Source organism: Bos indicus x Bos taurus, chromosome 17 (genome assembly GCF_003369695.1).
Source record: "Bos indicus x Bos taurus breed Angus x Brahman F1 hybrid chromosome 17, Bos_hybrid_MaternalHap_v2.0, whole genome shotgun sequence".
NCBI classification, from domain to species: Eukaryota; Metazoa; Chordata; class Mammalia; order Artiodactyla; family Bovidae; genus Bos; species Bos indicus x Bos taurus.
The window spans coordinates 7613474-7630467 of record NC_040092.1 but is presented as its reverse complement, the minus strand read 5'-3'; the positions used below and the strand labels follow the sequence as shown (position 1 = coordinate 7630467).

The window sequence follows — 16994 nt, the reverse complement described above, 5'->3', positions numbered from 1 at the left end:
GTCCCAGGCCCAGTTATAGTATCTCCTTTCATCAAATGGTTTATTTCATTTCAAGAAAGACTAGTTTCAGGTACGTGCGTGCTGAGTCGCCTCTGGCTGTTCTGGGCACCAGGGATGCCAGGAGGACCCAGTCCACCGATTCAGCCTGTGCTGTCCGTCGGCAGGCACTAGCCATGTGGGGTTCTCTCAGCGTAAGTCAGTTAAAACTAAGACCCAGATGCAGTTTCTCAGTCACACTGAGAAACGGCTGTCACCCTGGGCAGACCAGATGGAGAACGTCATCACAGTCACAGAATGTTCCAGTGGACAGCACCAGTTCAGACGGGCAAGCCGAGCGAGGAGGTGGGATCACTCAGAGAGTGGTAAGTCCTGGGGAGACAGAGTAACCTCCCTGGCACCCCCTTCTTCTAAGGGAGTGACCCGACAGGTGCTGTAGGAGTGATGGCGGAGCCCCAGGCAGGCCAGGGTCTGCAGCAAGGAGGCAGAAGCGGCAAATGGAGACACCCCAGCGTGGGGATGACGGGTCCTGTGGATGCTGGGGGCACCCCAGTGGGCCCCGGGGGTGCTGGCCAGAGCAGAGCTGGAGAGGCAAGGAGGGGCCAGAGCGCAGGGGAGCCACCAAAGGGTTCTGAGCGCTGCTGCCACCGTCTGTGTCTCAGAGAGACCCCCCGACTGCTCTCTGGGTCAGGGTGGAGGCAGGGAGGCCTGTGAGGAGGCTGCCATGGGCCTCAGACAGGTGACAGGACTTGTACCAGGTGGTGGCCGTGGAGGGGTTAGCAGCTTCTCTTTGAGGGGATGGTAGCAACTTTGTTATTGTTGTCTAGTGGCTAAGTCCTGTCCGCCTGCCAGGCTCATCTGTCCATGGGGTTTCCCAGGCAGGAATACTGGAGTGGGTTGCCATTTCTTTCTCCTGGGTATCTTCCCATCCCAAGGATTGAGCCCAGGTCTCTTGCATTGGCAGGTGGATTTTTTTTTTTTTTTTTTAACCATTGAGCCACCAAGGAAGCTGGGTAGCAGCTTTGAAAGTGAAAGTTTAGTCGCTCAGTCCTGCCCAACTCTTTGCAACCCATGGACTGTAGCCTACCAGGCTCCTCTGTCCATGGGATTTTCCAGGCAAGAGTACGGGAGTGGGTTGCCATTTCCTTCTCCAAGGTAGCTGCTTTACTGATGTAGAATTTTCATGGCCCATGCAAGAACTCACTTATTTATTTATTTAACATTTATTATTTGCTTATCTGACTGTGCTGGATCTTAGTTTTGGCATGTGGGATCTAGTTCCCTGACCAGGGATCAAACCTAGGCCCCCTGCTTTAGGAGCTCAGTCTTAGCCACTGGACCCCCAGGGAAGTCCCTGTTCACCCATTTCAAGTGTACAGTTAATTTAATGGCTTTTAGTATATTCACAGAGCTCTGCAACCATCATCACATTCCGTTTTAAGTATCTTCGTCATCCCTTAGAAAGCCCTGTACACACTGACCAGTCACTGCCTGCTCTCCTAACACTCTCCAGTCCCGATTAGCCGTTCACCTACCTTCTGTCTATAGATTTGCCTCTTCTGGACAGATCACACAGAGTGGTCATTTATTACTCACCTCTTTCACTTGGCATAGAGTTTTCAAGGGTCATCCGTTTTGTGGCATATATCGGTACTTTTCATGGCTGAATAATATTCTGCAGCATAGATGCACCCCGTTTTATCTATCCATTTATCAGCATTAGGCATATCTGGGTTGTTCCAGCTCTTTGACTGTCATGGAGAAAGCGGCTATGAACGTTTCTGGACGAGTTTTTGTGTGGACATATGCTTTCATATATTTGGCTGTCTCCCTGGGAGAGGCATTGCTGGGTCACTGGTAATACCTCCAGTTTCTTCCTTTGAGTGGCTGCCAGACTGTTTTCCGAAGCAGCCACACCGTTTTACATTTCACACCAGCAGTGTGTGAGGGTTCTAATTTTTCTCCATCCCAACTGACATTTGTTATCATCCGTCTTTTTGATTCTAGCCATCTTGGTGGGTATGAAGTGGTATCTCACGGTGGCTTTTTTCTTTTTTTTAACTGAGATATAATTGACTTGTAACGTTATAGTAGTTTCAGGGGTGCAATATAGTGATTCGGTATTTGTATATATTGCACAGTGATCATTGTGGTTTTGATTTGTATTTCCTGTTGGAGCATCCTTTAACGTACTTATTGGCCACTTGTGTGCCTTGTCGGAGTCACGTCCATTCAGACCCTTTGTCTATTTTTAAGACCATTTGTCATTTTATTATCGAGTTGTAATTAATCTTTGTACTTTCTGGATACAGGTACCTTATCAGACATAACGGTTTGCAGGAATGTTCTCCCATTTTGTGGGTTGTCTTTTCACTTTAGTTCATTTTTTTCACTTTCTTAACAGTGCACTTTGAGGCACCAAAGGGCTTTTCATTTTGATGTAGTCCAATTTATTTTGCTTTTAGTGCTTGAGTTTCTGGTGTTCTATCTAAGAAACCCTTGCTTAATCCACGAAGGTGAAGAAGATACAAGTGTGTATTTTCTTCTAAGAGTTTCCTCTTTCTGGCTCTGACATTTAGGTCTTTGATCTATTTTGAGTTGACTTCAATGGTATGTGATGTGGGGCTGGCAGCATGTTTTGAAGGCAGAGTCAATCGGATGGAGAGGTAGATAGAGGATGGCCCGAGGGTCTTGGCCTGCCCAGCCAGTGACCAGCAAAGTGAAGACGCGCGATTGGAGGGGGGAATCTAGGGGCCTGTTTTGGGCACATGAGGTCTCAGACCAGCATGGGCAGTGAGTAGATATGGTCAGCGGGCTGTGGGATCTGCAAGCCCGGAGTCCCAGCACGGAGACACAGAGTCCAGATGGGATTTATTGAAGCCATGGGGCACGACGAGAAGTGGGTGAGCGGGCCGTGTGGCTGGCCTGGGTCACGTCTTGACACGTCCCTCTGAGATGCACAGAGTTGGGGAAGGAACAGCCCTTGAGGTCAGAGGAGAACCAGAGGGTCTCATAAGACATCACAGAAGAGGCTGTGAGGCAAGGGGTCAGCCTTGCCCTTTGCTCATGCTGTGTGTTCTTAAGCAGATGCCTCCCCTGGGTCGGGAAGATCCCCTGGAGAAGGAAATGGCAACCCCACTCCAGTACCCTTGCCTGGAAAATCTCATGGACGGAGGAGCCTGGGAGGCTACAGTCCAAGGGGTCGCAAAGAGTCGGACACGACAGAGCGACTTCACTTTCTTTTCACTTTCCCCTCTCTGGGCCTTTCTTTTCTTGTCGGCGCAGGGACAGTGTGAGGCCCGTAAGATGCACCCTCCAGAGTCCCATGTTTACTGGCCTGTGACTGTGTCCCCTTGTATATAAAAATAACAAGATTCACACCAGCGCACCTCCTCCATCGTATTCGTGTACTGGTTCTCTCTGTATCTGCGCACATGTGCACGCGCGTTCGGGTACATGGAAAGATGTCTGTAACGAGGCCACCAGAAGTTACCAGTGGCTGACATTCACAGAGGGCTCCTCACACGTGGGGCGGGGGGATGGCAGGGACAGGGGAGGCTCCCAGGTCTCACGCACGTCCGCCCCCTGGTGGCAGCTCCGAGTTCACACCCTTTCCCCACGCTGGTCCTCTGTTGGTTCAGCCCTGAACCCAGAAGCTGAGGACTAGTGTTATGGATCTTTCCTCACATGGTCAAGGCTCAGAGGAGTTAAGGCACTCACCCGAGGTCACACAGTTATGAAGTGGCTGAGGCTGGGCTGAACCTAGACCTGCTGATCCTATATGTGACCCCCCCCCCCAACCACCATCATTTGAGGTGGACCACCCACCATGGATGTGGGGCAGGGGTGAGCAGAGGTGGGCATCGGGCACCCTTGCCCTTCGCCCTTTGAGGTGCAGCATGGCCCCTCTCAGTGTGACATATTCTTCCTGCCAAAGGGGAAGCCCCAGTCAAGTTTCCTCTTCTTGTGTTTCCTGCGTCTCAGGTGTCACCGAGGGACCTGGGGAGGGAGCGTGCCCTCCCGGATAATGAGCCTCCGCTCCGGCAGGTGAGCCCTGCAACCGTGGGCCCCTGGAGGAGCCACAGCTTCTGCAAGGACAGGAGGAGCGGGCCCTTCGTGGTGAGTAATGCCGGCGTGGCCGGAGCGGACGCTGCTGGGAATGTCCCAGGCTGGTCCCAGGGCCTGAGGGGGGCGAGGGCGGGCCGGTGACCATCCGGGATCCTGCTGTGGCCTGGCTGGACTGTGGCTCGTGTCATGACATGAGACGGTGTTTGGCGGCTCTGCCGGGGAAGCTTCCCCTCTGGTGGGTTTCTGCCCCTCTGTGGAGGGGCAGCCCCTGGTATCTGGCACCGTGAAGTTAGGAGAACAGGCCCTGGAGTCTCGAGAGCCCTGGATTCACATCCCGGCACCATCTCTGCTTCTTTGAACAACTCGCTTAATTCTTCTGCACCTCAGTTTGGTCACTGGGAAAACTGTGATTCCTGTCTCTTTTGCGCTGTTGGGAGGATGGAGTGAAATTGTGTAGGGCCCAGCGCGTCGTAATTCAGACAGTAACCGGTGGTGTGGTAACGACGGGAGGACAACAGCATCGGGCTGGTTCTGCAGCTGGATTGCCTGGGTTCATTCACATCCTGGCTCTGCATGGAGCTGGGCGTCTGACCTCAGTTTCCTCATCTGTAAAATGGGTATAATAATAGCATCTACTTGATGGGCTAATGTGGGACTCAGATACCCTGAGAAGTGTTTGGCTTGGTCCTAGGTACACAGGAAACACTTCACTAACTGTTACGTTACCATTATCATGATGATTATTTTGTGTGTCCTTTTGGCTGTCAGTGAGCTCCCTCCTTAGCCAGCACTTCTTCCCTCTCAGCCTGATTCCTCACTTGTGAAAGGAGGCAGGTAAATGAGGCAGCAGGACCCCAGGGAAGCCCCCTTCTGCCCAAGCCTCAGTGTCCCCAGCTGCGTTCCAGGGCTTCACCACTTGTGATTTTCCGTGATTTTCTTTTCTGGTTTTTTTTTTCACCTTTGTTCCATGATCCCTGGAGATGTGCTGAGCTCTTCCATTCCTCCTAAAGTCCCTCCCAGGCCTTGGGCCCTGCCTGGGGACATCTGAGATAAGTCTTTTTAAATGAACAACACCAGTTCCACGGCCAAGGTCATTCTGAGTTACAGGACTCCGTGCGTCTCAGTGGTCATCTGTGCCTGGTCCCCCGTCTCAGAGACGTGGGATCTGGCAGTATTGACATCTGAGGTCCGTTCCTTCTAGCTTTATGACCACGGGCAAGAAACTTCACTTCTCTGAACGTCTGTCTCCTCCTCTGTAAAATGGGGGTGAAGATGCTGCCCCTGGCAGCATTCTCGCCAAGAGCTGACAGTGACGCTGGGGGTGACTGCCCATGAAGGGACTCAGACCTTGGCTGAGAAGCCCCACAAGATTCACAAGTGTCCAGATCTCTGCTGCTGATTCCTTTTTCACCTTTGTCTCCACTCCCTCTCAGGCACTGACTCAACTTATCTGATTGTGTGTGTGTGTGTGTGTGTGTGAGAGAGAGAGAGAGGGAGAGAGAAGGCAAAGGTTATGGAGGGAACAGCATCCCGGTCCCAGGCTCTGCTTGCTGGCCCTTCTTTCTCCGTGGAGTCCTTGGGTGGCTCGCCTTGGCTCCCTCCCTCTGGCCCCAGAGGCCTCTGCCCCATTGCAGTCTGTTTGATCACCTCTACCCTGGAGGCGTCTGGGTCTGGGTACTGAGCCTGAACCAGACAGAGCTGGTTCTCGGCTTTTGGGACTGACGCCTGCAGTTCTGGGGAGTGATCACCAGTAGGCGGTGGTGGTGCCCTCGCTTTCTTATGCCTCCAAAATCTTGACTAAGGGGCCTTCAGCACTGGGGCGCTGGGGCTCTGGAGGCTGGAAGAAGTGGGTTCAAGTTCTGGCTTTGGCACTCTCTGACCTTAGGCAGGTGACTTGATGGATCCCAGTGAGCCTGTTTTTGCTTCTGTAAAATGAGGATGGCCCTAAGTGGCCTCAAGAGTAGTTTGTGGGCAGGACGTGAAGTCGCTCTGCGCTCAGAAGAGTAAACTCCCACTTCACGCCTTGGCGGCAGGGATGGCTGTTCCTTCTCCTCCACGGCCCTTGCCCTTCTTCCTCCTTCTCACTCTCCCTCCTCCCCTCCTCCCCCTCTTCCTCACCTGGGCCAACTCTCTCGTTATGAACAGGGAAGTTGAGGCCCCCAGAGGAGGGGGCCAGGGCGACCCTGCAGATGACGCCTGGGGTCCCTGAGCCCCCCTTGGCCCGGATGGCTGCCCTGCCACTCTGGAGGTCGGAGATGGTTAGACCTGTGTTTTGCACCCCATGGGGTATTTGGAGAGCCTCTTACTAGTGGATAAACGCCGTCTGCTATTACCTCCGTCACTTTTGATTGATGACTCTGTTCTGTTGGTTTCCAGTTGAGATTCAGGTCCATCTCCCTTTTTTGAGCCTGTGCCCCAAGCCTTGTCAATCCCCAGTCCCCCTCTCTTGTTAGGGAATATGAATCCCATTTTGCAGAGGAGGAAACTGAGGCTCAGAGAGGTTAAACCACTTGCCTCCGGCCACAGTCAGAAAGCGGGGGCAGCTGGAATGGACACTGGGCCTATTTCGCCTCCAGCCTTGGCCTCAGACCCTTTCTGCTTTGGCACTGTGCTTGTGGCCCAGGCCAGCCTGCCAGCCCCTCTCACCTCTTGAGCCTGCGGTGCTCGGGACATTCACTCATGAGGAAACAAGACACCCGACCAAGCCCCTGAGCTGAGAATGTGACATTTGTCCTGTACAGGGTTGGCCACCATCCAAAGGGTGCCTGGTCACACCAGGGCTGATGCCCTGCTGATCTACAGAGCCCCGCCCACCCCTGACTCGTCAGACCCTGAGCATGAGGTCAGACTGGTCCCTACCAGCCGCTTCAGAGAATTTACCATTCCAAGGCTCTCTTTTCCTCCTCTGTAAAGTGGTGAATCACAGAAATGACAATACCCACCATGGTGCTTACTGTGGGGCTTAGACACTAGTTTATCCCCATTTTGCAGGTGGGAAAACTGAGGTTCAGAGCTAGTAAGTGCCTCTGCCAAGGTCTGAGTCTGGAGTCCAGACTCCTAATCAGCTGCTGACCGTCTCAGTACTCTGTGACATCGTGGTAGGAGGACAGGGCTGAAACGAGCTGGTGCTTATAAAGTGCTTAGCACAGCGCCTGGTGGAGAAGGAACTGCCTGATAGATGTACCTGCTGTTGCTGTGTTGTTAGTTATGATTTGCTGCCAGCTGTTTTTATTCCCCTATGTTCTCTTGAATGTCTACTGAGAGAGCAGGAAGTTGTCTCCAATCTTAGGAGCTGTTGGCTGCTGAGGAAACGCGGCAAGGGAGGGGAAGGTGTCCGACCCAGGGTCCCGCAGCCTGGCTGGGCTGGGGCTGGAGCTCTGACTCTGCGGCCACGGTTCTCCCCGGTCCCCTGCTTCCCCCAGGAGCACCCTTAGGACCTCGGGTCTAGGTGGCAGGTCTGAGTCCCGTGCCATCTCCTCCTTCCCTTCTCTGGGGGTGGTGGTGGGTGGGCGCGCCCACGTTTCCTTGTAAAGTGAGCCTTTGGCCTGCACTTGCGGATCGTAAAACACTGACTCAGTCTCGGACCATGACCCTGAGTCTCAGTTCACCCCGGATGCCCCTCCCATGACTGTGAAGGCACAGATTCACCAGCTCTGGGGGTTCCCTGTGATGGGCAGGCAGGCAGGCCCCTGGGAACCTCAAGACTGTTCTCTCCAGTCCCCAAACCTGTCGGTCCGCATTTGTTGGCTCATCTGATGATGAGTTCATCCCGTCGTGGGCCTGCTGTGCTCGAGGGAAGGGAAGGGAGGCTGAGGTGAAGGGACTGGTCGGGTGGGAGCTGGCCCAGCAGAGTGACCCCTCTGCCTGGGTGAGTCCGGACGATGGACTAGTCCTCAGGACATGAGGTGGAGCTGAGTGGTGAAGAACTGGCTGGCAAGCTGGACTCTCAGGAAGCCCAGGAGTCCTCTTGGCAGGTGGCTAATTTCATTTGTTAATTGCATCTTGTCTTTCACTGCTGAGAAGGGGCTGGAGAAGAACTGAGTAATTTATATCTCAGCCGATTAAAGTTTCTTTTCGGGATTAAAACCAGCCAGACCAGAAAGCCTTTGTTTCCTAGGTCTTAAAATGCAAATGACCAGTTGTGCCTGAGATTTTTGTATTGGGGAGATTTTGTGTTTATCCAATTACCCAGCTCTCTCTCCACCCACCCACCCGCCCACTCATCCACCCACCCACCTACCCTCCCACCCATGTATGTTCTCACCCACGCACCCACCCACCCATCCTCCACCCAGTTTTTAATACATGCAGAGCTCTACAGGACAAGTTAACTTGTCCTCAAATTGCTCCCATTCGTAGACTATAAACCCAGGATGAAGCAAACTGGTCGTGTGTTGATTTCGTCGCTCACTGAATGTCTTGAGTGGTAGAAATGGGTTGAGTACCTACTGTGTGCCACATGCTTTTCCGTCCTTCAGGTGCAGCTGTGAACCAAGACGTGGTTCCTGCCCGCCTGAAGCAAATACTCTGGTGTGGGGATAGCGTGGGGTTTTCCAGGAGCTTCCAGGCGTTACCTAGGGAGTGATGGGCATGAGCATGTGGACAAGACCCAGCTGAGAAGCACCCTCAGGGTTAAAATAAGGGGCACTGGTGTTCTCCACCTTGGAGGAGCCAAGGAAAGTTATGACCAGGGATGTAGAAGGTCAGAGATGCAGCTTGGGGCGCCCTCTAGTGGCCATTACAGGGGGGCGGTTGGAGAGGGTAAGCTGGAAGCTGGGAGACCAGTTAGGAGGTGTTTGAATCATTTGGGTAAGACCATTAAAAAAAATATATATATATATAGTGGTTAAATATATTTAACAGAAAATTTGCCATTTTAACCACTTTTAAGCATACTATACGGTATCATTAAATGCATCCACAGTGTGTAACCGTCACTACCATCGGCCTTTAGAGATTTTCTCATCATCCCAGACAGAAACTGTGCACCACTAAACACTAACTCCCTTTGCCCCTAGCCCCCAGCCCCTGGCAACCTCTGTTCTTTAATACTTTCTGTCTCTATGAATTCGGAGAAGGCAATGGCACCCTACTCCAGAACTCTTGCCTGGAAAATCCCATGGACGGAGGAGCCTGGTAGGCTGCAGTCCATGGGGTCGCGAAGAGTCGGACACGACTGAGCGACTTCACTTTCACTTTCACTTCTCACTTTCATGCATTGGAGAAGGAAATGGCAACCCACTCCAGTGTTCTTGCCTGGAGAATCCCAGGGATGGGGGAGCCTGGTGGGCTGCAGTCTATGGGGTCACACAGAGTCGGACACGACTGAAGCGACTTAGCAGTCTCTATGAATTTGCCCTTTCTGAGTACTTCTTATAAATGGAGCCATTTAGGATTAATACGTATCCTTCTGTGTCTGGCTTATTGTATTTAACATAATGTCTTCAGGGTTTTGTCAGTGGTGCAGCACGTGTCAGTACTTCACTTTTTTTTACCGCTGAGCCTTTTCCACGTGTGGCCCCCGTTCCTTGTCACTGCCGCCTTACACAGGGTGAGAAATCAGAGGGCCGGGAGGGCTGAGGGTGATCTGACTTCTTTGTTTCACCTCCTTGAGAAGGTATGTTGTTGACGTGCCCTTGCGTGAGAATGATGCTCATACTGGAATAATCTTGACTCATTTATCTTTGGTGAGACCGTAAATGATTAACGAACATGCACTTTCAACTGCCAAGAGTCACAATTACTCGCTTCACCCGTAGAGCCGACTGAGACGCACCAGGGGCCTCCACGCCCCGACAGGGTTGCTGGGTCCAGAGACGCACCGGGGGCCCCCTCGCCCAGGCAGGGTTGCTGGGTCCAGAGACGCACCAGGGGCCCCTTCGCCCAGGCAGAGTTGCTGGGTCCACACGGTTTCCAGTTCCAGGGTGCCCCCCCAAGGGCATCTGTGTGTGTGTGTGCACACACATATGCACACACGCACTCGCCCTCGGGAACCCACAGCGGGCCCCGCTCGGCCTGGACTCTAGTCTCACCTCGTTAAGCTGCCGCCCCCGGCTGTGGTCACCTCGCTGAGCTTTACTTCCCCCAGCTGCAAAGAGGGGCGAAGCCCACTCGGTGCCCGCCACAGGCTGTGGTGAGCGTTGGAGGTGGTGAATTGCAGAGTCGGAGTTAGTGGTCCAGGTCCCAGGCAGACTAAGGGCTTCATTCTAGAAGTGTCTGCTGAACACCTCCTGCGCGCTGGGGAGAAGCCCGGTTCACACCCCTTCCTACAAGATGAAGCCCCCTCGCACTCGGGCTCCAGTCCAGGGGCACTGAGTGTGCTGTGACCCCCGCCCGCCCACACGACTTCCGCTCACCCCCGCGAGCCACGCTGGCCGCCGGAATGTTCCCGACGCACGTGGGCGTCTTCCTACCCCGGGGCCTTGGCTCGGCCTGTTTGTTCTCCGGATTCCCTCTTGGCTTCCCTCCTCTCGGGGCCTCTGTCAGCTCTGTGTCACCTCTCAGCGGGGCCTCCCTGATGGGACAGCCAGACACCTGTTGTCACATGCAGCGTCCACCTGTCCCCTCGTGTCTTCCTCCCCCAGCAGAGTGCAGGCTCTGAGAGGCAGGGAGCACCCAATGCGGCGCTTGGCACTTAGCAGGCCCTCAGCGTGCGGGTTTTCGTGCGCTTATGGTATACTCACAAATGTGTGCATCCGCACAGCAGTTCATTGTAGATTTTCATCACCCCTCCGGGAAGACCAGCGCCACCTAGCGATCAGTCCCCCAGCCCCTCTTTGATCCCACTTGTCAAACCTCATAGGATGCGCCGGGCATCGTGCTCAAGTTTGTTCTCACGGGGACCCTTGGAGGCTGGAACTGTTCTCGTTCCATTTGCCAGATGGCAAAGCTGAGGCCCACAGAGAGAGAGATGAAGAGAGAGAGGGGAAGCCACTTGCCCACATCACGCACCCGGGAGGGGGAGCAGCTGGAAGGATCTCAGGGATGAATTTGATGTTTCCCAAAGCACTAGTCATTCTCTCAGAACCTGGAAATTTCTCATATTCGTTACCTACTTGAACTAATACGTAGTTAGTTTTTGTTGAACTTGGCTTACTTTAAAATAATAGCTTTCAGTTCAGTTCAGTTCATTCACTCAGTCGTGTCCGACTAATAACAGCTTTTAGTTCATTTCAGTTCAGTCGCTCAGTCGTGTCCGACTTTTCGACCCTATGAACTGCAACACACCAGGCCTCCCTGTCCATCACCAACTCCTGGAGTTCACTCAAACTCACGTCCATCGAGTCGGTGATGCCATCCAGCCATCTCATCCTCTGTCGTCCCCTTCTCCTCCGGCCCCCAATCCCTCCCAGCATCAGAGTCTTTTCCAGTGAGTCAGCTCTTCACATGAGGTGGCCAAAGTACTGGCGTTTCAGCTTTAGCATCATTCCTTCCAAAGAACCCCCAGGGCTGATCTCCTTCAGAATGGACTGGTTGGATGTCCTTGCAGTCCAAGGGACTCTCAAGAGTCTTCTCCAACACCACAGTTCAAAAGCATCAATTCTTGGGCGCTCAGCCTTCCTCACAGTCCAGCTCTCACATGCGCACTTTACTGAGGTGTAATTCGTGACATGAAACTCGCTCCTTTGAAGGTACAACTCGGTGGGCTTTAGTAGGTGCAGCTGTCACCACGGTCACCTCTACTGCGCTCCTCACCCCAGAAGAAAGCCCTGCCTATTACCTGACAACCCCCGTCGCCACCCGCCGCCCCAGCCCTGTTATGCTAAGTCACTTCAGTAGTGTCCGACTCTGTGCGACCCCATAGACCAGGCTCTGCCATCCCTGGGATTCTCCAGGCAAAAACACTGGAGTGGGTTGCCATTTCCTTCTCCAATGCATGAAAGTGAAAAGTGAAAGTGAAAGTGAAGTCGCTCAGTCGTGTCCAACTCTTAGCGACCCCATGGATTTCAGCCCACCAGGCTCCTCTGCCCATGGGATTTTCCAGGCAAGAGTACTGGAGTGGGGTGCCATTGCCTTCTCCCTAGGCAAACACTTTTCTGTTTCCTGTCTCTAAAAATCACCTGGGGACTTACACAGTGGTCCAGTGGATGAGACTCCAAGCTCCCAGTGCAGGGGCCGTGGGTTCAGTCCCTGGTTGGGTAGCTAGGATCCTGCATGCCACACAATGTGGCCAAAAATGTAAAAGTAAAAAAATTGCAAACTAAATAGCAGAGTTTGTCAGAGTGGATTTTTTAAAAGCAAGACCCAACTATATGTAAAAAAGAAAAAAAAAAAGGGGTTGCCTATTCCAGCCATCTCAGATAAATGCAGTCACACCCCGTCTGTCCCTGGGACTTGGTGTTACCTCACTCAGCCTAGTGATTCCAAGGTCCACCCAGGCCGTCACCTGCGTCAGTGCTGCATTCCCTTTTACGGCTGGGTAAGTGCCCAGTATGCTACTGGAGATGAGTGGAGAAATAACTCCAGAAAGAATGAAGGGATGGAGCCAAAGCAAAAACAATACCCAGCTGTGGATGTGACTGGTGATAGAAGCTGTAAAGAGCAATATTGTATAGGAACCTGGAATGTTAGGTCCATGAATCAAGGCAAATTGGAAGTGGTCAAACAGGAGATGGCAAGAGTGAACATCAACATTTGAGGAATCAACGAACTAAAATGGACTGGAATGGGTGAATTTAACTCAGATGACCATTATATCTACTACTTCGGGCAGGAATCCCTTAGAAGAAATGGAGTAGCCATCATGGTCAACAGAAGAGTCTGAAATGCAGTACTTGGATGCAATCTCAAAAACGACAGAATGATCTCTGTTCATTTCCAAGGCAAAGCATTCGATATCATGGTAATCCAAGCCTATGGCCCAACCGGTAAAGAAGCTGAACGGTTCTATGAAGACCTACAAGACCTTTTAGAACTAACACCGAAAAAAGATGTCCTTTTCATTATAGGGGACTGGAATGCAAAAGTTAGGAAGTCAAGAAACACCTGGAGTAACAGGCAAATTTGGCCTTGGAATATGGAATGAAGCAGGGCAAAGGCTAATAGAGTTTTGCCAAGAGAATGCACTGGTCATAGCAAACACCCTCTTCCAACAACACAGGAGAAGACTCTACACGTAGATATCACCAGATGGGCAACACCAAAATCAGCTTGATTGTGTTCTTTGCAGCCAAAGATGGAGAAGCTGTATACAGTCAGCAAAAACAAGACTTGGAGCTGACTGTGGCTCAGATCGTGAACTCCTTATTGCCAAATTCAGACTTAAATTGAAGAAAGTAGGAAAACCCACTAGACCATTCAGGTATGACCGAAATCAAATACCTTATGATTATAGAGTGGAAGTGAGAAATAGATTTAAGGGACTAGATCTGATAGACAGAGTGCCTGATGAACTATGGACAGAGGTTTGTGACATTGTACAGGAGACAGGTATCAAGACCATCCCCAAGAAAAAGAAATGCAAAAAAGCAAAATGGCTGCCTGAGGAGGCCTTACAAATAGCTGTGGAAAGAAGAGAAGCGAAAAGCAAGGGAGAAAAGGAAAGATACACCCATTTGAATGCAGAGTTCCACAGGATAGCAAGGAGAGATAAGAAAGCCTTCCTCAGCGATCAATGCAAAGAAATAGAGGAAAACAACAGAATGGGAAAGACTAGAGATCTCTTCCAGAAAATTAGAGATACCAAGGGAACATTTCATGCAAAGATGGGCTCGATAAAGGACAGAAATGGTATCAACCTAACAGAAGCAGAAGATATTAAGAACAGGTGGCAAGAATACACAGAAGAACTGTACAAAAAAGATTTTCACAACCCAGATAATCACGATGGTGTGATCACTCACGTAGAGCCAGACATCCTGGAATGTGAAGTCCAGTGGGCCTTAGGAAGCATCACTATGAGCAAAGCTAGTGGAGGTGATGGAATCCCAGTTGAGCTATTTCAGATCCTAAAAGATGATGCTGTGAAAATGCTGCACTCAGTATGCCAGCAAATTTGGAAAACTCAGCAGTGGCCACAGGGCTGGAAAAGGTCAGTTTTCACTCCAATCCCAAAGAAAGGCAATGCCAAAGAATGCTCAAACTACCGCACAATTGCACTCATCTCACACACTAGCAAAGTAACGCTCAAAATTCTCCAAGCCAGGCTTCAGCAATATGTGAATCGTGAACTTCCAGATGTTCAAGCTGGTTTTAGAAAAGGCAGAGGAACCAGAGATCAAATTGCCAACATCCGCTGAATCATCAAAAAAGCAAGAGAGTTCCAGAAAAGCATCTATTTCTACTTTCTTGACTATGCCAAAGCCTTTGACTGTGTGGATCACAATAAACTGTGGAAAATTCTGAAAGAGATGGGAATACCAGACCTACTGACCTGCCTCTTGAGAAACCTATATGCAGGTCAGAAAGCAACAGTTAGAACTGGACATGGAGCAACAGACTGGTTTCAAATAGGAAAGGGAGTAGGTCAAGGCTGTATATTGTCACCCTGCTTATTTAACTTCTGTGCAGAGTACATCATGAGAAACGCTGGGCTGGAAGAAGCACAAGCTGGAATCAAGATTGCCAGGAGAAATATCAATAACCTCAGATATGCAGAAGACACACCACCATTATGGCAGAAAGTGAAGAGGAACTAAAGAGCCTCTTGATGAAAGTGAAAGTGGAGAGTGAAAAAATTGGCTTAAAGCTCAACATTCAGAAAACGAAGATCATGGCATCTAGTCCCATCACTTCATGGGAAATAGACAGGGAAACAGTGGAAACAGTGTCAGACTTTATTTTTCTGGGCTCCAAAATCACTGCAGATGTTGACTGCAGCCATGAAATTAAAAGAGGCTTACTCCTTGGAAGGAAAGTTATGACCAACCTAGACAGCAGATTAAAAAGCAGAGACATTACTTTGCCAACAAAGGTTCGTCTAGTCAAGGCTATGGTTTTTCCAGTGGTCATGTATGGATGTGAGAGTTGGACTGTGAAGAAAGCTGAGCACCGAATATGCTTTTGAATTGTGGTGTTGGAGAAGACTCTTGAGAGTCCCTTGGACTGCAGGGAGATCCAACCAGTCCATCCTAAAAGAGATCAGTCCTGGGTGTTCATTGGAAGGACTGATGCTGAAGCTGAAACTCCAATACTTTGGCCACCTCATGTGAAGAGTTGATTCATTGGAAAAGACTCTGATGCTGGGAGGGATTGGGGGCAGGAGGAGAAGGGGCCCACAGAGGATGAGATGGTTGGATGGCATCACCAACTCGATGGACATGAGTTTAAGTAAACTCTGGGAGTTGGTGATGGACAGGGAGGCCTGGCGTGCTGGGATTCATGGGGTCACAAAGAGTCGGACACGACTGAGCGACTGAACTGAACTGATTGAGTGTGCTCTCATGTCAGCACACCACACATGGGTCATCTGCGCGTCAATCAATGGACATCTGGTGCGATTCCACTCTTTGGCACGCCTCTCATTTGCACAGTCCCCTGGTACCGGGTTCATTCCTCACTATTCTAGCCTCTGTCTGCACTTACTATTTATTTGTTTTGTGATCCCTCGTCTCCCTGGAGCAAACAGGTATTGCAAGATTATTGGGCTTATGACTCATTTGTTCAACACCGTGTTGTCAGGACAGAGTTGGCCCTCTGCCAACGTTTGTTGAATGACTGAGTGAGTGAGTGAGTTGAGTGATTCAGTGAGTGGGTGAGGCAGCAGCTGGCAGGGGGGACAGGTAGGCGCGTGCACAGCTAACTAACCTGGTGAGGCAGAGGGTTCAGTCTCCCTCGACTTGGTTGTGGGGGAGGCAGAGGGTTCAGGGTCCCAGGTGAAGCTGAGTCTTGACAGGTGCATAGAAGTCAGGAGGTGGAGAGAGGTGGGAAGGGCCCCTCGGGCAGAGAGGGCTGAGCCTGAGCAGCGGTCGCGGGGCTTGACTGTGCTGCAGAAGAGGTTTGTGGTCCCCGGTGCCCTCCTCGGAGGAGACCCCTGTACTCACAGGGTGGCCGTGTCACTGGGCAGAGCAGAAGGCTCGTAAGAAAGGGGAGAGTTTAGTCAGGGGTCGGGCAGCGCCCTGAGGACCCCATTCCTTCCACCTCAGAAGCCCCCTGACCGGGTGACCCCTAAGTGCCAGCCTCAGACAGTTGCATTCGGTGGTGTCCCTTGAGATCCTGTATCAGGGGCTGCCCCCCGGGAGTCAGGTCAGGTAGGGATGAGAATTTAATGACAAACCAAGAGAGGATGGCGGGGTGTGGAGGGGAGCCTCCTCGAGTGTCCTGCCTAGAGTGGCTGGATGATCCAGTGTTTCAGGCAAAAGTGATTATGGGGATTTGATCTCACTATGACATCTCGCCATTTTTATACACTGTGCTGTGCTTAGCCATGTCTGACTCTTTGCAACCCCATGGCCTGTAGCCTGCCAGGCTCCTCTGTGCATGGGGATTCTCCGGGCAAGAGTACTGGAGTGGGTTGCCATGCCCTCCTCCAGGGGATCTTCAGAACCCAGGGATTGAACCCGGGTCTCCCGCATTGCAGGCAGATTCTTTAGCATCTGAGCCACCAGGGAATCCCATTTTATACAGTAGAGGGGGAAAAAAAATGTTTTTAACTTAACCACACCCAGCCGCCTTCAGTTAATGCACAGGGTATTGGCAGTCTCGACTCACATATTATCTTGCTGAGCCCTTGGGAAAGTGAGTGACTTGGCCTCGGCTCACCCAGTGGGCAGGTGCCACCTGCAGGCTCTGTCCAGGGATGTTGGACTCTTTGGAAACCTCCACCTTCCCAGCGCATCAGAAATGCCCTGAGTGTCCACCAGGGGGAGCTCTTGCTGCAATTTCTCTTCCCTTCCCCCATCGCCCCAGTCCTTCCAGATTGAAGACACGAGCTTCCTGGTGCAGTGCTCACGAGTGACCACCAGAGGGCAGGGTGGGGGCGATCTATGTTC

At 51.7% G+C, this 16994-nt stretch overlaps 1 protein-coding gene across 2 annotated transcripts in view; it reads left to right on the top strand.

The window, feature by feature from the left end:
* KIAA1671 (KIAA1671 ortholog) overlaps window positions 1-16994 on the top strand; it is a 172904-nt gene that overhangs the window by 52112 nt on the left and 103798 nt on the right. For both annotated transcript variants that reach the window (XM_027566467.1, XM_027566466.1), the window contains exon 6: window positions 3982-4116. In XM_027566467.1, the coding sequence (XP_027422268.1) occupies window positions 3982-4116 (135 nt within the window). The remainder of the gene's footprint in view (window positions 1-3981; window positions 4117-16994) is intronic.